The sequence below is a fragment of the Ranitomeya variabilis genome, chromosome 2, assembly GCF_051348905.1.
Source record: "Ranitomeya variabilis isolate aRanVar5 chromosome 2, aRanVar5.hap1, whole genome shotgun sequence".
Lineage (NCBI taxonomy): Eukaryota > Metazoa > Chordata > Amphibia > Anura > Dendrobatidae > Ranitomeya > Ranitomeya variabilis.
This window is the reverse complement of record NC_135233.1, coordinates 446971942-446992698: the sequence shown is the minus strand read 5'-3', so window position 1 is coordinate 446992698 and position 20757 is coordinate 446971942. Positions and strand designations below refer to the sequence as shown.

General features: G+C 41.7%; 1 protein-coding gene across 2 annotated transcripts in view; it reads left to right on the top strand.

Moving 5' to 3' along the window:
* Nucleotides 1-20757, top strand: part of NAV2 (neuron navigator 2) — a 547719-nt gene that overhangs the window by 83408 nt on the left and 443554 nt on the right. For both annotated transcript variants that reach the window (XM_077287190.1, XM_077287189.1), the window contains exon 2: nt 2867-3286. In XM_077287190.1, coding sequence (XP_077143305.1) covers nt 3212-3286 — 75 coding nt within the window. In that variant the 5' untranslated portion in view covers nt 2867-3211. The remainder of the gene's footprint in view (nt 1-2866; nt 3287-20757) is intronic.

Sequence of the window (20757 nt, the reverse complement as noted above, 5' to 3'; positions counted from 1 at the left end):
CCCCATAACATGACAGAACCCCCGATCCCATGTACTTCTTGAAGAGGAGACCCAATATCACCACAGCTTCACTATATACTGCCCCATGTCACGACAGAACCCTCGATCCCATCTACTCTATACAGAGGAGACCAAATATCACCACAGCTTTGCTATCTACTGCTCTATGTCACGACTGAGCCTCTGATCGCATCCACACTATGCAGAGGAGACCCAATATCACCACAGCTTCGCTATATACTGCCCCATGTCACAACAGAGCCCCCAATCACATCCACACTATACACAGGAGGCCCAATATCAGCAGAGCTTCCCTATATACTGCCCCATGTCACGACAGAACCCCCGATCCCATCTACTCTATACAGGGGAGACCCAATATCATCACAGCTTCGCTATCTACTGCTCCATGTCACGACAGAGCCTCTGATCGCATCCACACTATACAGAGGAGACCCAATATCACCACAGCTTCACTATATACTGCCCCATGTCTCGGCAGAGCCTCTGATCGCATCCACACTCACAAAAGGGACTTAATATCCCCTGTCCCATGTCATGACATGACCCCTGATCACATCTATCCTATACAAAAAGAGACCTCAGCTCGCCCATTAATATACTCACAATACATTATTTACTGTCTCATGTCACGACAGTCTCCGATCATATTCTCACTATACAGAGGAGACCATATGAAGTACACCATACGGGGAAGTGCATTATATACATCGGGGTCCCTTATAGACCAAAGACTGCCCCTTTATGATCAGTGCCCCCCCACCCCCGATAAGCTGCTCAGTGTATTGGGATATTCAGTAGAAGGGGAGATCAGGGACTCCCTTACATTCGGGAGTTCCCATGTTTGGAGGACTGCACTTCCACAGCTTTCACAGATTTCCTTCTGTTTTTCAATCATATTTTTATTAGTATTTTTGTTTTTTTCTCAAACGTCTAATTAAAGCTAGTCATTGAGGTAATTGCTGGTAATTGCTCTGCTAATTGATGCCGTTCCCCGCTATGTATGATGCTACGCTGCACTCATCTTATTTCATTGTTTGTAAACTCCCGACTCCTCGCTGCTCTTGACTGATTTCTGCTTGTGGTCCCTGTTGATTGTTTGTTGAGTAGCCCCCCCACCCCCCTATTCACTTCTCCTTGTATAGTCATATTGTGTGTGTGTACACTGACAAGAGGAAAATCATTGAGTGCAGCACAAGCCGACACCTGCTCCGCTCATACACCGTTTGGACAGAAGCGCTTCAAGGGTTTGCTCAATTTATATGCAAAAAGGAAAAGAGTAAAGCGGAGGTCTAGAAGAACAGATCTCGCCTCGTCCACTGCACAGCCATATAGCAGTCAGGGCCCCTATATGTTGGGGGTTATGATATTCACACTCCGAAATTGTTCTAATGAGTGAAAGTGACGTTGATGCTCAGATATTTCCAGATTTATTAGGGCATATTCACACAATGCAGATGTGTAGGATCACATTTACTAATCTGGTCTAATCTAAAGCCAGTCTGAAAATGCACCAAATTTATCTCAGCGGTTGATGCTGGATGGTAAATTTTTCAGATCTTCAAACGTTTTTGTGCCAACTTTACACCTTCTCTTGGTTGGATTTCTTTGCACCTAATTTTTGATTTAGACTTTCTTCCAAAGTCTAGATGTGAGCACATAAGTTAATTTGCCTTTTTAATTAATTAATTTATTTGGCGAGGAGACGTGTGAATATCAAACTCTGCTGTGTAAATACATCCTTTTCCAAATGCAATCATTTAAGCTGACTAGAAAAGCCAGGGGGGCCAGGCACCTTGAAGTTTGGGTCAGCCACACGTTCTGCCATTGGGAGGTCCTGATTGATCAAATGAACAACCCCATTTAATGCTGGTGGACTGAATCCACTAGAGAAGCAGGAGGCGCTGTTACCCAGTCACTCACTGCCCTGGCTCATAGGAGGGGTTCCAAGTGAGAGACCCCCTTATATAACATCCATATGACTCAGTAGGTTTAATAGACAGGATTTACTTTAATGAGACCACCGTTTTATGGATGGGTTTACATTTTGTGAATGCAGAACTTTTTTACCACAACTTTGTCTGGAAAAACCCAAACCTTGGACGTTACATGTGAAGTGACCTTAAGGCCTTGTTCACACGATCCTTTTTTCCCTGCTGATTTTTCAGGTCCTGATTTCTGAAAACCGCAGTGCAAAACCTGTGGTGGTTTTCACTGCGGTTTTCAGTCCTTTTTCTACTGCGGATTCCACTGCGGGTTTCCAGCTGCTTTTTCCTATTGGTGCAGGTGGAAAACAGCAGCGGAATCCGCAGAAAGAATTGACATGGTACTTCTTTTTTTCCGCAGAAAATCAGCGCGGATTTTCCAGCGGAAAAAAGGAACGTGGGAACAGCGGTTTCTTTTTTCCATTGGGTTACATTGTACTGTACCCTGCATGGAAAAAGGATGCGGATCCGCAGCTGCAAATCCGCTGCGGATCCGCAGCAAAAACCGCATCGTGTGAACATAGCCTAAGACTCTATTCACACACCATGTTTTGCATCTTTACTCTGACCACGATGCACAGACTGGTTTTGATTCTTTTGACCCAACCTCATTTATGCTTATGAGGCTGTTCACATCCCCTTGTGAAGACAAGTCTATGACTAAGAACACAAGGACATTAAACTCCATATTTATTAGAAATTTGCAGAACTTTCCATTATACAGTGACAAAGTTTCATTTTCAGAAAACCAGAACTTGTGTTATTCCTTATCGATTATTGTATAATACCTTTTACTTTCCGGATTAATAATCTGTGCATTTTATCTGAAATATCTCACGGTTTACGTTTTTTTCCCACAGGTAGAAAAACTAAGATTTGTCTCCCTCTTTCCAGATGTGAGATTGGAGCATTTTTGGTAGAATAATCTCGCTCCTGGGTTTGCATTTTCATCGGATTAGACATGGTGGAAGGCGGATGAATAACACAATGGATATGGCAGCCGTTGTGAAATTCTGGATTGTGCAGATGTGGTGGGATTGTAGAAATGAATTGTGCTGAAAAGAAGGAAACATTTTGGTGTCTTGGGAATGGCTCGTACCAGCGCAATAGTGGAATATCTGGATTTATGGCGCACCTCTGAAGGAAAATGTCTGGTTGTTTTCTGGAATTCCTGAGGAAAATTAAGGAATACAAATAATCAGGAGATGGAGTCTGTTCCAGAATCTAAGCAGCACCAGCGGAGGAGGCCGTTTGCACATGGCCTGGAGGATCAGAAGAGGGTGAGTAACAGGACAACTGCTACTGAAGCAGATACATTATAGGTAGGATATTAGAATGGAGGACTCACACGTGATCTGAAAAAAATCTAAATTGCTGGTTTTGATAGTTTGGTGATTGATACAGGTCTAGAAAGCTTTCCTATGTTAACTGATTCGGAAACTGCATTACCGTAGTTGTGGTTTTTGTATAAGGAAAAATCTCACCGCATTAAAGGTTTATTCCCAACGTTACAAACCATTACCAAGTGCTGTCCCCGGAGTCTTACAGACCATGAAAGGAGCAGGTGAGCATGGGCAGCCATCACTATATTCCGATGGAGCATTTCAGAACTTTGTTCTTATGTTTGGTGTCGGTGCCAATAAGCAGGTGTAACCCCCAAACTCTTTAAATTGTCCATTGTGATTTCAGCTAGTATTGTATTATAAGGGTTCTTCACACGTCAGTTTTTCCGTACGAGTGCTATCCGTGTTTTTCATGGATAGATCTTGTTCCAATGATAGTCTGTGGGGTAGTTCACTTGTCCGATTATTTTATTTATTTTTTATTTTTTGCCCTAGACTAAAAGGTCCGTACAAATACACAGAGACTTGTGCTATATTCAGCTGTGCGTCAGACACTCTCCAATATACTGTGGATCTGTGAAAAAATCTGACTTCAATAGCTAAGCCAGCTCCATTTTCTGTATTTGCATTGGCCATATGAATGATGGGGGCTAGTTTAGCTATTAAAATAAGCTCATCAGCCAGCCCCCTTCACAGCCTCCAATGCTGATAAGCCTCATCCAGGAAACACTTGGTGCGCACAAGCCGGGATTGGTATCATCACAGTATAGAGAAGTGAAGGATCGCTGGGGGTCTGACTGCTGGGAACCCCAGCGATCACATGGATGGGTTTCCCCAAAATATCCCTGGTTGAATGGGATAGCAGTGTTCAAGCATGCTAATAACTAACATGGTGACATCTGTCTTGGCTTCCTGGGTTGGCGCTCAGTTACTTTTTACAAGGCTGTTATGTAAGTCTATGCTGTTCGTGTTGTTTGCAGTACAGGTATGTACAGTATAGCCTGTAGACGATCCACTCTATGCCTCATATGTTTTGGAGGTAGATGAGGGTATACCCTTTTCTTTCCTTTGATTTTTAATCCACAGACATTATGCAAAATGTTTGTGTTGGTATACTTCTTTTTTTTTTTTTTTTTTGCTTTTTCCAATGGGAGACAATGTATACAACTGCATGGGCCCCAGTACGTATGTCAGGATCATGATAGACATGGTATTAGTCATGGGAAAACCCAATTCCAAAGTCATAGATTACATTTATATGGATTCCAGTCTGAAATTGCTGCCTGGTCCAATGGGGCGCTGTTGTATTTGTGTCTTCTGCTATTTCTGTAGTTTTGCCCCTGCTCGTTCCTGGAGGATTGCGGCATGTGTGTGGATATAATGGGGCATAATTACATAAGTGTGTGACGACTTTGGGGCTCTTCATGTTGAGCGGTTGCAGATTTCCTGGCTGTCAGTGACTCCTCAGCTGGGCGGCCTCCGTGGGAAATAATGGAGGCTGAGCCTAATTACATCCAGACTTTTGGTTTGCTGCAGAAAGCCTGAAGTTGCCGGATGTAAAATCTATCATCTTCTATGCAGATTCCTTTCACTTGGCCACTTCATTTGTGATCCTTTCTTTTCATTAATACTGTATACACTTCTACATCTGATAGTTTGACACAGAAGGGCTTCATTGCTTATGGGCAGATTGGATACATTGTGTATCGGAAAACAGCTTTCGATACAATACAATTGGATGTCAATGACAGTGGATGCCATGTATGAAGTAAAATGTACCTAATTATTAAATATCTACGTCCTTTACCTGCACCCTGCTGCCACTACAACTCTGCCATCCTTCCAGTCTTGGGATAAGGCAACACAAGCAGATGGCCGAACATTCAAAACTCTGCCCACCATTGGTTTGTTTCATAATCGTGTGGACATTGATGATCATTGGTGGGTGGATTTTAGGCCAAAGTATTATGTGGTCTCGCCCTTAATAAGAATATACAGCTTTCTCATTCTCTTTTTCACTTTCTCTCTTTTACTCAGTCTCTTTCGTTCTCACTCTTTTTTGCTCTCTTTGCTTTCTCTCTTCCTCTCTCTCTCGCTTTCTCTTTCGCTGTTTCTTGCTTTCACTTTTTCATTCCCTCAACGTCGCTTTCGCTCGATCTCTCTTTTGATCGCTGTCTCTTTTGCTCAATCTTGCTCTTTCTTTCTCTGGATCTTTTAGTCTTGATCTCGCGCTCTCTCTCTTTTGATCTCGCGCTCTCTCTCTTTTGATCTCGCGCTCTCTCTCTCTTTAGCTCAATCTCACACATTCTCTCTGTCTATTGATCATTCCCTATCCTGTTGTTTTCTCTCTTTCGCTCAATCTTGCTTTCTTTTGATTTCACCCTCTCTCTTTTGCTTGATCTTGATCTTGTGCTTTCTATCTTGCTCTTTTTCTATTTCGCTCAATCTTGCTTTCTCTTTTTTTCACTGTTCTTTCTTTCATGTACATTGTTTTTCCTTCTTACCAGGACAATAAAATATCTTATGTCACAGTTTTATCTCCTGGTGCTTTCCACAGACTGTGACTGGCTCCAGTAGATTGTAGACCAGTACATGGCTGGCGAGGTGTGCTGGGAAGTCTATACACGTGTACATTTGCCTAGCCCCGTGTATGGGTAATAAATGTAAATTACTTTATTGGATTTGCCCTGTAAAAATAGAGAGAATCTCAATGTTGCTGGGCATTGGAGATGACAGATGAATGGGATTAGCAGTAATTAACAATGGCCGCTATCAGCGTGTTGGCGCAACGATATCGATCAGAGATGCGGGTTTTGCATGAAGCCGAATATCATCTTCTCATCCAGACCTAGACAATGGGTCAAGGTTTATGATCTCTATAAGGCATCTGTCGTGCGCCTGTCTTCCCGAGCCCCGCTGTGCAGACGGTAATGATGCTCGACCTCAACAAAGGGGATTAGATGCTGCAGTGGGGATGTAATATATACCGTATGTATCTGGCTAGTTTACATATTGGATTACAGATGACATTGCTCAGCAGGTATTGTCTATGTGTTTGCACATTGGATTTCTATTCGTGAGTTTTGCTGTTTTTCTTTGCATTCATTACATATGGAAATAGTGATCGGTTACATCTGTTTCCGGCTTCCACATTCCCAATATTTAGAAAGCCAGGGAAGGTCTTGAATGGATATTAATGCTCTCGGTTTGATTTATTGACTGTAAAGCTGTCAGATCATCGTGCCGCTACCTCCTGTCATCCCCCCCCCCCCACTCCCGGGATCTCTGGAGTAAGAATCAATCAATAGGAGCCGCAGGCAGTTTCTGGGTTCTGTAATAACTAATAAGGGCTTGATGGCAAAATATTTGGGACCTTTTGACTCTGGCACAGTTTAATTGCCCCAGTACTACAAAATGAATATGCAATTAATTATTTCCTTACTTCACCCTGCAAACAAAAGCCCCACAGCGTCCCATCTGCTGTTGACACAGGGTGCCCGATGCACATGTAATAAGGGTGCGCTGAGAGTGGAGCATTAGCTGGCGAGCCTCGGTGGCAGCTGGGAAGTGAATCAGTTGGTCATGGTTTGTTGCCATTCATCTTCACTCAAACTCTGTCTGTCACGGGGATTTCTTCCACTTATAATGATGTGTACAACTTTGATTTTAATGACTCTTCCTGCTCCAATGTTTCCCTCGCCGGGTCTAAACAAGTCTGATTAAGAAAGGCCATCCTGCCAGCGTGAGTGCAGAGGATGGCACTGTCAGGAACGGGGAAAACTGGTAATATATATATATATATATATAGATAGATAGATAGATAGATAGATAGATAGATAGATAGATAGATAGATATATAGATATGAATGACTGTTGGGTTAGTTGTGTAGTGATGCGCTTACAGAAAATTCTGGGTATATTCACACTTGGCAGATTGCTGAAAAGTGGTTTTATTTATCCAAGTCATCATGATCCTCTAGAAACCTAATTTAAAGGGACACTTTTATTACTGATTTGGCCATATGGGTCCTAGTGCAACTACCTATCAAGCTTTAAGGCTACATGCAAAGTTCCTGGAAGTGTATTGCAGCGTGTCAGTGTTTTCGGAGCACAATGATACTCCCCCAATGCGATTCCCAACTAATTAGAATGTGGATTCAAAGCTCAGTTTCTCAGCGCTGGCATTTCTGATCAGTATAAGACAAGTATCATTTTTATTGTTTTACAAGGACCTATCCAACCATACCACTAGTTTCTGTAGTAAAGTGATCCTGACAGGTTCCTTCTAGTACTGAGCCTATCCAGCTTTGAGCTGAACTTGTCTGGCATCCTGGTTTCTATAGACTTACTGCCTTTTGAAAAGTGTTGCCTGGTAATATTTCCTTAGCAATCAGTCTGTCTTAGATTTGACCATGACCTAAACGTGCCCTTACACATTAGACCAACGTCCACAAACTATTTTGTGTAATGGGGCCCTCCAGACTCTCCCCTGACAGATGCAGTTGTTTTACAGGTTTGAGAAACTCTGCCAGACTCCTCTGGGGTGGTTTTTCTCTATACACAAAATGTAGGCATGCTTGGCAAAGTTGAGCATCCATTTGTCTGCGGGTTCTACAGGAATCTTAACTAGTGTTGGTCCAACAGCAATTGAATGGCCACCTTAAGAGAAAATGAGAAAGTTCTTGTAAACCTCTAAATAGGATCAGAAAGCGCATAAACCCTGGACGCAGCACGAGTTTGAGCGATTATGTTGGGTTTTTGCTATTTTCCTGACTCTCATGCTCCATCTTTTTAATGAATCCCAGCTTGTTCTTTTCCTGTTTAGGTCTAATGATTGGCTGAAACCTTGAAGCTTTTGTTATAAATCCAGTTGATGGATTAGGTGAAGGCACAACTATTATAGAACCAAGGTTTGTCTTCAATGTGGCAATATAATGGAGCTCAATCAATCCCCTCGGTCCCTGGGAATTTCTTTGCCTTTGGCTATACACACGTCAAATATCATATGTATCTACTATGTTTATATATTTATACATTTTACTTTTATGTAGAGAAATTTTTTACAAAGGATTAAATTGCCATTCTGACCTGGATTTTCGTAGAAAGTACATCAGCTTCATCAGGCCTAAGATCTGTTTAAAGGGAACCTGTCACGTTGAAAATGATAGCTGATTTGCCGGTAGGAAGAGATAGATTGATATACATTTCTGTGGGAAATAATTTAGGAAAACTTCCATTTTATTACCGGTAATTGAAGACCCTGAATCCTAAAAGTTAATAGAAACCCTTTCCCGAGCCCTGCCACATGACTCTGTGATTCTAGAGTTGAAGTCTGGATATTCAGACTACAAGGCAAGGTGACCAGCCACTTCTGGATAGAATGAATGGAGAGGTGGCGGCGGACTAATACCTCTGTCATTTATGGCATATTCTGTAAAATAAAGGCATCTGGAGCCTGGTCAGCAGGTATTCGTTTCAGAGCTTGACATTTCCGACTGGTTTTCTTGCCTTTGAATGTTTCTGGATCACTTTATCATATAACTTTGCTTTGGAAATTTCCTTTAAATATGGACAGGATAATCTGGAAGCTAGATAAATATAAGTCCTGGCCACAGAACTGGATTCCCAGCCGAGAGTTTGCATGAAATCCTATTTGGTTCCTTTTACTTTGATACTTTGGACATGTTCCACATAATCTGCATTAGTGATTTCTCTTCCCCAGTGACCTCCGTATTTCATGTCTCCGAGCAATCTGGAAATAGTGTTTTTATTTAATTCTTGGGAATGTAGTTAACAAGATGTTTTATTCGAGTTTTCAGTCCGTGCCTGCGTGGTAAGCGGCATTAGCACCGTGATTATGTCTACAAACGCGTGTTTTCTTTCTGGGTCCTTGGATTGCATCCAGGTCTTGCACAGAACATTCTTTATGTTATTGCATTACATTTTTTTTTCTTAGAGATCTGTGTCTAATTGTGTTTTATATAGAAGCAAAGCCGTATTACAGGATTTGTAAGGTTGTGATGTCCCGGGGCGGCGGAATGCATTACATCAGTGGTCGTCAACCAATGAACTATACCTTATCATATTTTGGATTTCAGAGTCTGAGAGTTGTCTGCATTACCAACCAGCTCCATTCAATCCTTGCCAGGAAGCATGCATGCTCAGTAGGTAACGTGCACACATACTGGAAGTCACCTTTAAAGAGGAACCCTTTAATTGGGTTCCCCAAATGATAAAATCCACTTCCATACATTCTAGTAATGAATTGGGGTCCTCTGATCTCTTGACTAGAGAGTGGTGTCTTTTTCTGGGAAGAGCCCATTGAAAGCAATGGATGCAGTGTAATGCTTCATTTCTAGTGTGGGGGGCGCTGCAGAGAAATTGAACACTAACTAGCAGATTGCAGCTAATATTTGAGGGTCTTTGCTTTGTGATCTGTTTCTAACGAGGGGATTGTACTAAGCAGAGATCCCCGTTATCATTTCGCAATAAAATGGAAATGTTAAATCATGATTTTTTTTCATGAAACGATTTTCCAATTAGAATAGTTGTTGCATTAATGTTTAGGGCCCCTGGAGAATCCTCCTATAATAATACCAGCAGTAAAATAACCTAATTTATGGCACGTTATATGGAGGATTTCCCGATATTCAGAAACATGTATTTATCTATAATAAATCTTCCTTTATCTTCTTATATTTGCACAGTAAATGTGATTGGCACACTGCCAGGCTGAGCGCATTGGGTGGGATTTCTGTTCTTTAGGCCTTGTATAAAATGTTTGCTTTTTATTGCTTGTTATATTTATGTATTGTCGGGTATTACTGACTTATCTTCCTTTATCTCCTGCATTTGTGGTGATCTCTGCCATCTTTGCCCATTGTCACTCTTTACATTTTCTCCATAAAAGTATAGAAAACGTATAGGGATTCCTAGAAAATATATGGTAGCCTGGGCTCACAATACTGATAATGAGTGATCATGTTGTCCTTAAAGTGATATTCCCAGAATTGAACATTATCCCTTATCAATATGAGGATAGGGATAAACTTGCTGATCACCAAGCTTATAATCGCTAGGACCCCCAGCTATCTGGTGAATGGGATAGCTACAAATGGCAGAGTGCAGCACTGTGCTTTCTCCAGCAGTCCCATAGGAAATGATTAGAGCTACGGTTGAGCATGGGTGGGCACGTCCGTTCCATCCAACACGGAGTCCCATTCTCAGGACCACTTGGATCCCAGTCGTTAGACCCCCAGCGATCAGTACCTTGTCACTTATCCCATGGACAGAGGATTACTTTCAGTTTCCGTGTCACACATCCAAGGGCCCCAAAACATATTATATTAATATCGGCTGAATCTTGTGACTTTGGTGCAGCTACCCAAGAGTATGTATGGGGGTCTCGACAGATGATACAAGGAAAGAGAAGATTTCGATGCCTAATGCTTTGTATCTGGAAGCGACATATTCCACAGTCCCCATTGAGAACACAAGAACACCCCAGCCGAGCCCAACATTTAGGTCAGTGTTGGACATGGCAAATTTCAATTTTTTAAAGATTACATGGCCAGGGGTGCAGTAATGCAACAGGGTGTAAATTTAGAAAGTTGCACCCCCTTGTATTGCTGTCTATGGGACGGTGTTACAGGGAGATATAATAATAATAATAATAATAATAATAATAATTTTTATTTATATAGCGCCAACATATTCCGCAGCGCTTTACAACTTATAGAGGGGACTTGTACAGACAATAGACATTACAGCATAACAGAAATCACAGTTCAAAATAGATACCAGGAGGAATGAGGGCCCTGCTCGCAAGCTTACAATCTATGAGGAAAAGGGGAGACACGAGAGGTGGATGTAATTGCTTTAGTTATTTGGACCAGCCATAGTCTAAGGCTCGGGTGTTCATGTAAAGCTGCATGAACCAGTTAACAGCCGAAGTATGTAGCAGTACAGACACAGAGTACTATTAACTGCATAAAGTGTATGAGAACACGATGCAAGGAACCTGATTATGTGTTTCGTTTTTTTTTTTTTTCTATTTTTAATAGGCCCACACAGGGATAGTCAGGTTAATGCGTTGAGGCGGTAGGCCAGTCTGAACAAATGCGTTTTTAGGGCACGCTGAAAACTGTGGGGATTGGGGATTAATCGTATTAACCTAGGTAGTGCATTCCAAAGAATCGGCGCAGCACGTGTAAAGTCTTGGAGACGGGAGTGGGAGGTTCTGATTATTGAGGATGCTAACCTGAGGTCATTAGCGGAGCGGAGGGCACGGGTAGGGTGGTAGACTGAGACCAGAGAGGAGATGTAGATTGACAAGCCTTTGGCTATCAGTTATCTGGAATCTTGGTTGGAGGATGACCAAGTATATTTGAGTTTGTCTGACTTCATGCGGTTCCTTTAAAGGGATATTTTGGTAAGGAGGTAAGTTCGGGGTGCGGTTCTGACCACTGAGACTCCCACCGATTGTAATATGGGCCACTTTTGTACTGTTTGGTGGCTTGAGCTCTGCTCCATTTGTTCTCTATGCGATTGGTTTAGTGTTTGGCTTTCTCTGGCAGTCCCATACAGAATGATTGCGGTATTGCAGCTTGACCCATTCATTTCAATGGAGGTGGGCAGAAATGCCAGGCAAATCGTGTATTGCAGCCATGTTTTCTAACCCTTTAAAGCCCTTATAAAGTGGGACGGATTTGTGACAATTTTTCTCCACTGATTTGAAGTCTTTATATTACGGACATTCTCCTATGTAGAAATGTGAATGGGGCCTTAGACCATCCCAGTATATAGGGTGTATACTGCCAGTGTGTTGGGAGAGAAGCCCTAACTTTGACTTACCCAGAATCAAGGATGCGGGGGGGAGGTTACCATGTGGGGTGGGCTCCATATTGGCCTATCATCTGCACATGTTGAATACTGTGATATAAAGGCCTCTATCTGGGTACAGATTGCCACTAAAGTCTGTGCTGGGTGTTGCGTGCCTGTGTTGGGTGTCTGTGCTAGGTGTTGGGTGTCTGTGCTAGGTGCTGTGTGTCTGTGCTAGGTGCTGTGTGTCTGTGCTAGGTGCTGGGTGTCTGTGCTAGGTGCTGGGTGTCTGTGCTAGGTGCTGGGTGTCTGTGCTAGGTGCTGGGTGTCTGTGCTAGGTGCTGCGTGTCTGTGCTAGGTGCTGCGTGTCTGTGCTAGGTGCTGCGTGTCTGTGCTAGGTGCTGCGTGTCTGTGCTAGGTGCTGCGTGTCTGTGCTAGGTGCTGCGTGTCTGTGCTAGGTGCTGCGTGTCTGTGCTAGGTGCTGCGTGTCTGTGCTAGGTGCTGCGTGTCTTCCTCCTCTCAGCCGCAGTGAATATCCCTTTATCCTGACTCGATTAGCGTAATGTAAGCTCCAGTTACCATTAACGGATGTTGCCTTAAATGCCCTTTAAGCTCTGTTTAATTTGGGGCGAGACGCTGGTGTCACAGCGATGTGCTAAATGTTATATATGTTGCATGTTATCTGCGTGTTATTGCATTAGATGTTTTTGCCAACGACCATTCATAACTCATGACACTAATTGAATTCACCCTGGTGATTGCGTTACCCGGGTACATCGCCAGGCCATGTCATGACCTTTTTCTGTAAATTTTCTCGGATAATGGCATCGCTTTCATTTTCACATCACTTAAATCAGTCATTTCTAGGCCGATGTGATGAAAGGATGAACAGCGTCGTGCCCTCTAGTCTGCGATGCCGTCCTTCCGAAGGAACCTTCTTACAATTGAATTATCAGTCGTTGGTAGAAATCAAAGGGTCTTGTTTGTCTTCATCTGCAGCGAGAAGTGATTGCCAGAAGTCGTTGCATTAGAGCTACTTCTCATGGCACAGGGATTTAAGCCTCACTTTAGTGTCTGTCAGTCGTTGTCTGCATCTCCATGTGCTTGTCTCAGGAGCTGCTTGCTATTATGTTTTGCCCTCTTTGACCACCATCGGTCCATGTACAGTCAATTTTTCACTTCTACAGCAAATGTGCCAAAAATACATTTGTCTGAATCTGGTTTACACCCGGTGTATAGATCAAGGATAACCTTTGGTCTCAATTTATTCAATGGAGGCAGAAAGAGTAGTGTTTTGGTCTCCCTCAGGCTGGTATAAATCATTGTATTTTTTGGATTAGGGATCATTTTTTTTTTATGTTGTGTGTGTTTTTTTTTTTTTTAATAACATGGAGGCCTGAAGGTGACATATTTTGGCACTGTATATCTTTACGGCACATACCAGTTACATCCATCGGAGGTATGAGTCAAGAAATCATTCAACTGTCACTACTTTAAAGAGATGTACCAATGTATACTAACCTGAAAGATGCCAAAAGGCCATCCAGTCTGTGGGGTTGTTCACATTGCCTAGATATACTATAAATCTTTGAGTTGTATGTATGCACATTATCTTGTGTTCAGGTGTTTCTTTTTTGTTTCCTTTTTTTTCTTATATTAATGATTACATTTTATGGTCAATTTTGAAGCTTAATAATGGCCACCGATTCAAAAGTTTGTCCTTGTTTGGGTCTTGTAGAGGAATAGCTGAATACTTATTTGGATTAACTCGCTCTCTGGATTGGTGGGGTCATAAAATAATTTTATGTGTAAAAACCTAGGATCAGCCCTCCTAAGCCGTCTATATGTGCATGCGCGTCATGGAAAGTTGAATAAAATGATATCTGCAATCTGTTATTTTATTTCAGAGTAATCCATCTTCCTTAATATGTAAATGAGCTATTAAGATCTATGGGATAGAAAATAGATCTCCCTGAGAATCTACATCCAGAGATTACTTGATAAGAAAGGGATCCAGGGTTTCCAGTTTCCCTCTGCAGCTTATTCAGTAAGCACTATAGCTTGCCGAATAAGTCCTGACCCGATCAAATTCGCTCATCTCTAATCGTTACCAGTGTGAGACATATAGATCACTATAGCAGACTGTCAGTCATTACATGTGCCTCTTTAATTTACAATAAGCTCTTGAGGCAGATTCTTGTGGAGATCTATGTCCGGCCCAGAGACTTTAACAGCTCATTTACATATTAAGAAAATCATGGATTAAGTATCATTAATTTCAACTTTTTATGACCTACATGCCCATATACCGTAGATGACTAAGGAGGGTTGATCCTACAGACAAATTCCCCTAAAACCTGGCATCAAAGGTGCTGTATCAAGCTACATGTGCAAGAATTCTGGTGAATTTTAAACAAGAAAAAAGTCTGTCTTTTATGTTTTGTCCAAAATTTATTATATGTTTTACACACTTTCTGTGTCCCAGAAAAGAGCCTTGATTTACCAGAAAAGGGCAGTGGCTATATGTGCAGTACCGTGTGCCAAAAATTGGCACCAAGTAAGCCAACTACTAGATGCTGTAAACTTAGATTAGACCAGTGTTCCCAAACTCCTGTCCTCACTGCCCCCCAACACGTCCTGTTTTCAGGATTTCCTTAGTGAAAGAACCAATGGGAGCGTTGGACAGAATCTCAATTCTGACAATTTTATAAAAATGTTTCTTCACTTTTTCCATGATGTTTCCCTCATCCCCTACTTATAAGAAAACCTCTCTGCATTCATGTAGAGATCTTAGGCGAGTTGTTATTCCCATTCCTATTTTCTTGTTCATTTAGATGTTTTCTTCCTGGGTAAATTTAAGATCCCTATAAACTAATAAGGCAGAATGAGTAAAAATCTTATTTTTTTTTTTTTCTGGATAGAGAACCCCTCTGGGCTTGTTCAGACTCTGCACCTTGCTGGTGGTGGACGACTTTGCAATGTTTCCTTTAATCTCGGCAGCCTGAATTGGCCTCCAGAATAGTTTTCTGTCTTTTAAAAATGATGTCCTCTCTTGTAATGTGAAGTCATGTTCCCATGGCCTCCAAGCATTAATACTTCCATTTATTTTGTGTTCCGTGAAATGAAATGAGCCTTAAATCTACGCCTGACAGAAATATTATCTTATCTCTCTCAGTCCGCAGTGATTTGTCCTGATTGTTGGAAGTGTTATTTCGCTCAGTGTTTTCTCAGCATCAAAGCTTTTACCACCAGACACCTATTTAGCTCTGGTGTTAGTAAATCGTCTTTCTAATTGATCGTGCTGCTAATTAATAACTGGAAATATACAACTAGAGTCATTTAATAAACTCATAAATTCTGTGTAACTTTATGTAACCAATTTAATGACAGATTTTAAGGTTTAGCGCCATCTTGAAGGCACTTTGGGGAAAATGTTGGGTAATTGCAATTTGTGCAATTCCTTACTATGCTGCTATTGGAAGAATTGTGCTTTCTGCTATATCTCTATCCTATAGAGATCTGACTTTTCTAATTTGCAGAGTAGCGGTAGGGGCTTAATATTAGCCAGTCACCCGTGTGTATATGTTTAAATATATTCTAATATAGTGTGTATATATATTATTGCAATATATACAATACAATATATAAAAATCTAAAAAAAATATATATATATATATCTCAAAATTATATAATTATATTTTACACAAATACATATTATCTCCTCAGGGTACCTACAACACTTTTTTTTTTTCTTTTTTTTTTTTTTAGGATCATGCAGAAAATCTTGCAAATTGTTACACTGTGGGTACAATATCCTTTCCTGTTCATTTATCATTCATTTCTAGGTTTAGTATTCTATTAATACATCCAGCGCCTCTTCCAGGTAACACCACCATTCATTTAATGTCACACATTTCCCATTGACGCCACGAGAACCAACACTTCACAGCATGATCCGCGCAGGATGATATGTAAAGGCGCCATACTCTTGGTCTTATTAATAGGCATGACACCTCTTCAGCTATTTATGACGCTCATTAACACGTTTGTTTGGCTAATATAACGTCATCATTTCTCCTCATTTTCCTCAATGTCTGACTTCACCCAGCCGCAGACCCCTGAGCTCAGCTTTCAAGGTCAGTGGTGACACAGAAGCCTTTATGATCAACCATGGCCGGGTCTGGGTTACATTAACGAAGGAAACAAATTAAGGAAGAAATTAAATATTTACTTGTTATGGGTTTATTGCAGGAAGTCGCGTGCAGTAATGTTTCCTACATAGAAATAATTACATTTTCCCCATAAAAATATGAGCACTGATAGCTTCACTGTAGATAACAGAGCTGTAGGCTGGGGAGGTCTTCTGGAGACCCCAGGGATGTGCGGCAGGGCAGAGGTCGTCAAATTCTTCTCCGCTCATCAGAGGTAGACATTATTAGTATTGCACAGCGGTTGTTTGTTTGCCAGAAGAAAGGAAGGGAAAAAGTAATTACGGTTTTCTTGTGATTTTTTTTTTTTTTTTGTGTTCAGTTTTACACAGGCATCTATCAAGGAATTATTAGCAACCTTTTTTTAGCATTTTTTGCCAGATGTTACATTAAAGTCTATTGACTAAAAATACAGTAAGATATTGTATATAGGGATCTGTTTCCAGGTTTTTAATACCCCTTCTGGGAGCGTCATGATGTAGTGATAGAGACCCTGATTCTAGCGATATATCACTTACTGGGCTGCTTGATGCAGTTTTATTATCCCTCTCTGAATTCTGAGCTATGTATAACCTCACTCACTCCATTAATTGGAAGCCGTGTACACTGTTCATATGCAGAAAGCTGCCAATCAGTGGTGGGGGTGAAATTACACAGAGCAGGAGGACTACAGGGCATGAGACAACTAGTCCTCTAGTGAAAACATTGCAGTTTTATAAGCAGGAGATTATCAAAACCACAGCCAGCAGCTCAGTAAGTATAGGTGGCAAAAGCCTGGTGATATTCCCTTGAAAGGGATTGTCTCAACTTAGCAACTTAACATTTATCCATAGGATTTTTCATAACTTGCTCATCTCTTGGCATATGACCACTGGGACCACCAGGAACAGGGCTTTGCAGCATCCTGTTTGAATGGAGTTATAGACGTGCATTCATTCATTCATTGTCTGTGAGACTTCCGGAGGTAGCCGAGCGCTGTACTTGACTATCTCCTGTAGTCCCATAGACAGTGAATGCGGGTGGTGCAGATGTGTGGCCGTTGCTGCAGTGCCCCATTGTATTTGATGGTGGTGGTCCATTAATAGGTGATGACTTACTATCTAGTAACAATCTCCTTAAAAAGGGTCTAGAAAATTCAACTTAAGATTCACAATGAATTCAGGTTAGTGGAATTTCTGACACCAAATTCTGTGCAGCGGTCCATTCATCTAAATAAAATCTGGTGAAGCATCATTGTTTTCGGGTAGATTTCCCCTTTAAAAATTGGTGATCTGCAATATAAAAGATGTTTTTGAAACAATTGATTTCTTTGAAAAAAAAAATACATCTTCATATCTGTCCTGTGCTTGTTTGTGGTATTCCAGATCAGCTTCAATCAGTGTAGTGGAGCCGGGCATCCGATATACACTTGTAACCCTGTTTTGGCAGACATGTTTTCCTAGATATGGTCAACCGCCTAGCCTCTTGGTCGGCAAATGAGCAGCATGTGAGTTCTCCAGTAAGTAGTACAACCTGTGACCACTGCAGTCAATCAGTGGCCATATGCTGACCATGTGTAAGCAAAGCTTTGTGGTCGACCTGAGTGTCAGTGCTGGGGCGCTATTGGAGAAGATTTACTAGCCCTATCTAATTTCCAGGCATAGTAAACTTAAGATGGATTTATACAGTGGGATTATCGGGAATGGGTGAACAGGCTGCTGATAACCCAATGAATAAGCAAAAACACTTGTTCGTTGGGTGAAATGATCTTTAGGCTTGCTTAAAATGTCATCATTCTCGGCAGCACATCATCCTTTGTAAACAGGACATGTGCTGCCGAGAACAAGACTAGTACACGCACACAGATCGATCCATTTCTGATCGCTCTGTGGGCATCGTAAGTATGGTTGACCTGTATGATTGGGCTAATAAACTACTGCTGATCGGCTTCTGCGTTGACTGTCGGTGGTCTTTTTCAGCCGGAAGTTGGCCAATGTAAACTAGCCATAAGTCCGGTTGGTCTGAAATTCACAGTACTTGAGAAATTTATTTAAGTTCTTCAATACAAAAAGTGAAACTCCTATATTGTATAGAGTCGTTACAAACAGAGTGATGTATTTCAAGTGTTTATATGTTGATGATTATGGCTTACAGCCAATGAAAACCCAAAAGTCATTATCTCAGTAAATTAGAATAATTAACAAAAAACACCTGCAAAGGCTTCCTAAGCATTTAAAAAGGTCCCTTAGTCTGTTTCAGTAGGCTCCACAATCATGGGGAAGACTGCTGACTTGACAGATGTCCAGAAGGCAGTCATTGACACACTGTACAAGGAGGGTAAGCCACAAAAGGTCATTGCTAAAGAAGCTGGCTGTTCACAGATTGCTCTATCCAAGCATATTAATGGAAAGTTGTGTGGAAGGAAAAAGTGTGGTAGAAAAAGGTGCACAAGCAACCGGGATAACCGCAGCCTTGAAAGGATTGTTAAGAAAAGGCCATCCAAAAATTTGGGGGAGATTCACTAGGAGTGGACTGCTGCTGGAGACATTGCTTCAAGAGCCACCACACCACACACAGACCTATCCAGGACATGGGCTACAAGTGTCGCATTCCTTGTGTCAAGCCACTCATGACCAATAGACAACGACAAAAACGTCTTACCTGGGCCAAGGTGAAAAAGAACTGGACTGTTGTCAGTGGTCCAAGGTGTTGTTTTCAGATAAAAGTAAGTTTTGGATTTCATTTGGAAATCAAGGTCCCAGAGTCTGGAGGAAGAGTGGAGAGGCCACAATCCAAGCTGCTGGAGGTCTAGTGTGAAGTGTCCACAATCAGTGATGGTTTGGGGAGCCACGTCATCTGCTAGTGTAGGTCCACTGTGTTTTCTCAAGACCAAAGTCAGCGCAGCCGTCTAATAGGACATTTTAGAGCACTTCATGCTTCCCTCTGCCGACAAGCTTTTTGGGTATGGAAATGTCATTCTTTAGCAGGACTTGGCCCCTGTCCACACTGCCAAAAGTACCAATACCTGGATTAAAAGCAACAGTATCACTGTGCTTGATTGGCAGCAAACTCACCTGACCTTAACCCTATAGAGAATTTATGAGGTATTGTCAAGAGGAAGATGAGACCCCAGACCCAACAATGCAGACGAGCTGAAAGCTGCTATCAAAGCAACCTGGGCTTCCATAACCCCTCAGCAGTGCCACAGGCTGATTGCCTCCATGCCACACAGCATTGATGCAGTAATTGATGCAAAAGGAGCATTTACTGAACCTACATTTCAGTAGGCCAACATTTCGGATTTTAAAATATTTTTTTTCAAGCTGGTGTTATAAAGTATTCTAATTTACTGAGATAATGACATTTGGGTTTCCATTGGCTGTAAGCCATAATCAACATTAATAGAAATAAACACGTGAAATAGATCACTCTGTTTGTAATGACTCTGTATAATGAGTTTGATTTTTTGTATTGAAGAACTGAAATAAATTAACTTTCTGATGATATTCTAATTTAGTTAGCAGCACTTGAATATGCCACTTTTGGTGCAAATTGAGCCAGAATTGTGGTGTATTATCTTAATAAATCTCTGCTAATGTGTGTAGACTACTTGACGGCCATCGGTCCTGTATTTAAATGGAGGTTACAGTTCAGATTCCTGCAGAAGACGTTTTAACCCGTCACTCGTGGAGCAGTCGCCCTCACGTTCAGAAGCCTCCTGTTTCCAACCTGTTCAGTATAGAGCCTCATCTAATGGATATAGGAAGCGATCGATACCTCTGGGGACACCAGGAGGTATGCAGATACATTATTAATTGCCTGGTCGAGGTCAGATGAGGATCCTCATTATAAGAAGCACATACAGATGAGCTGCTACAGTATGTTTGTGTCTGCTGTGTGAACAGGTTGCTAAGAATGAATATTATCTATACAGGTGTGTGGACACAGAGGATGTGGAGTTTGCTTATGCGCCAGATCAATCAGGGCTTGAACCAAATGTATAGATATTCTCCATTGATAGAATAGGGGATTTATTGATCGCTGGTGGTCTAACTGCTGGGACCCCCACCGATTCCATTAAAAAGAAAGTGCGGAGCCCCATTTGAATGGAGCTGCGTTGGAGCATGCTAACCTTCAGTCCTATAGAAAGTGAATGGAGTGGATGCGAGCACATTAGACCTCCTTTCCAGGCTGAACAAAGCCCTGTTTTTGAGATCGCTGGGAGTGGCAACAGTTAACACCGCAGTGATCGATAAGTTATCCACTATCCTATCAATTGAGGATAACTTATACACTTGGCACAACACCTTTATTCTGGTCTTTCATGTATTCAGGTGGATTTGCAAGTGGCAGATTTGTTGCATAAATTTCTGCTACCGTCCCATTCTTGTTAATGAGGTG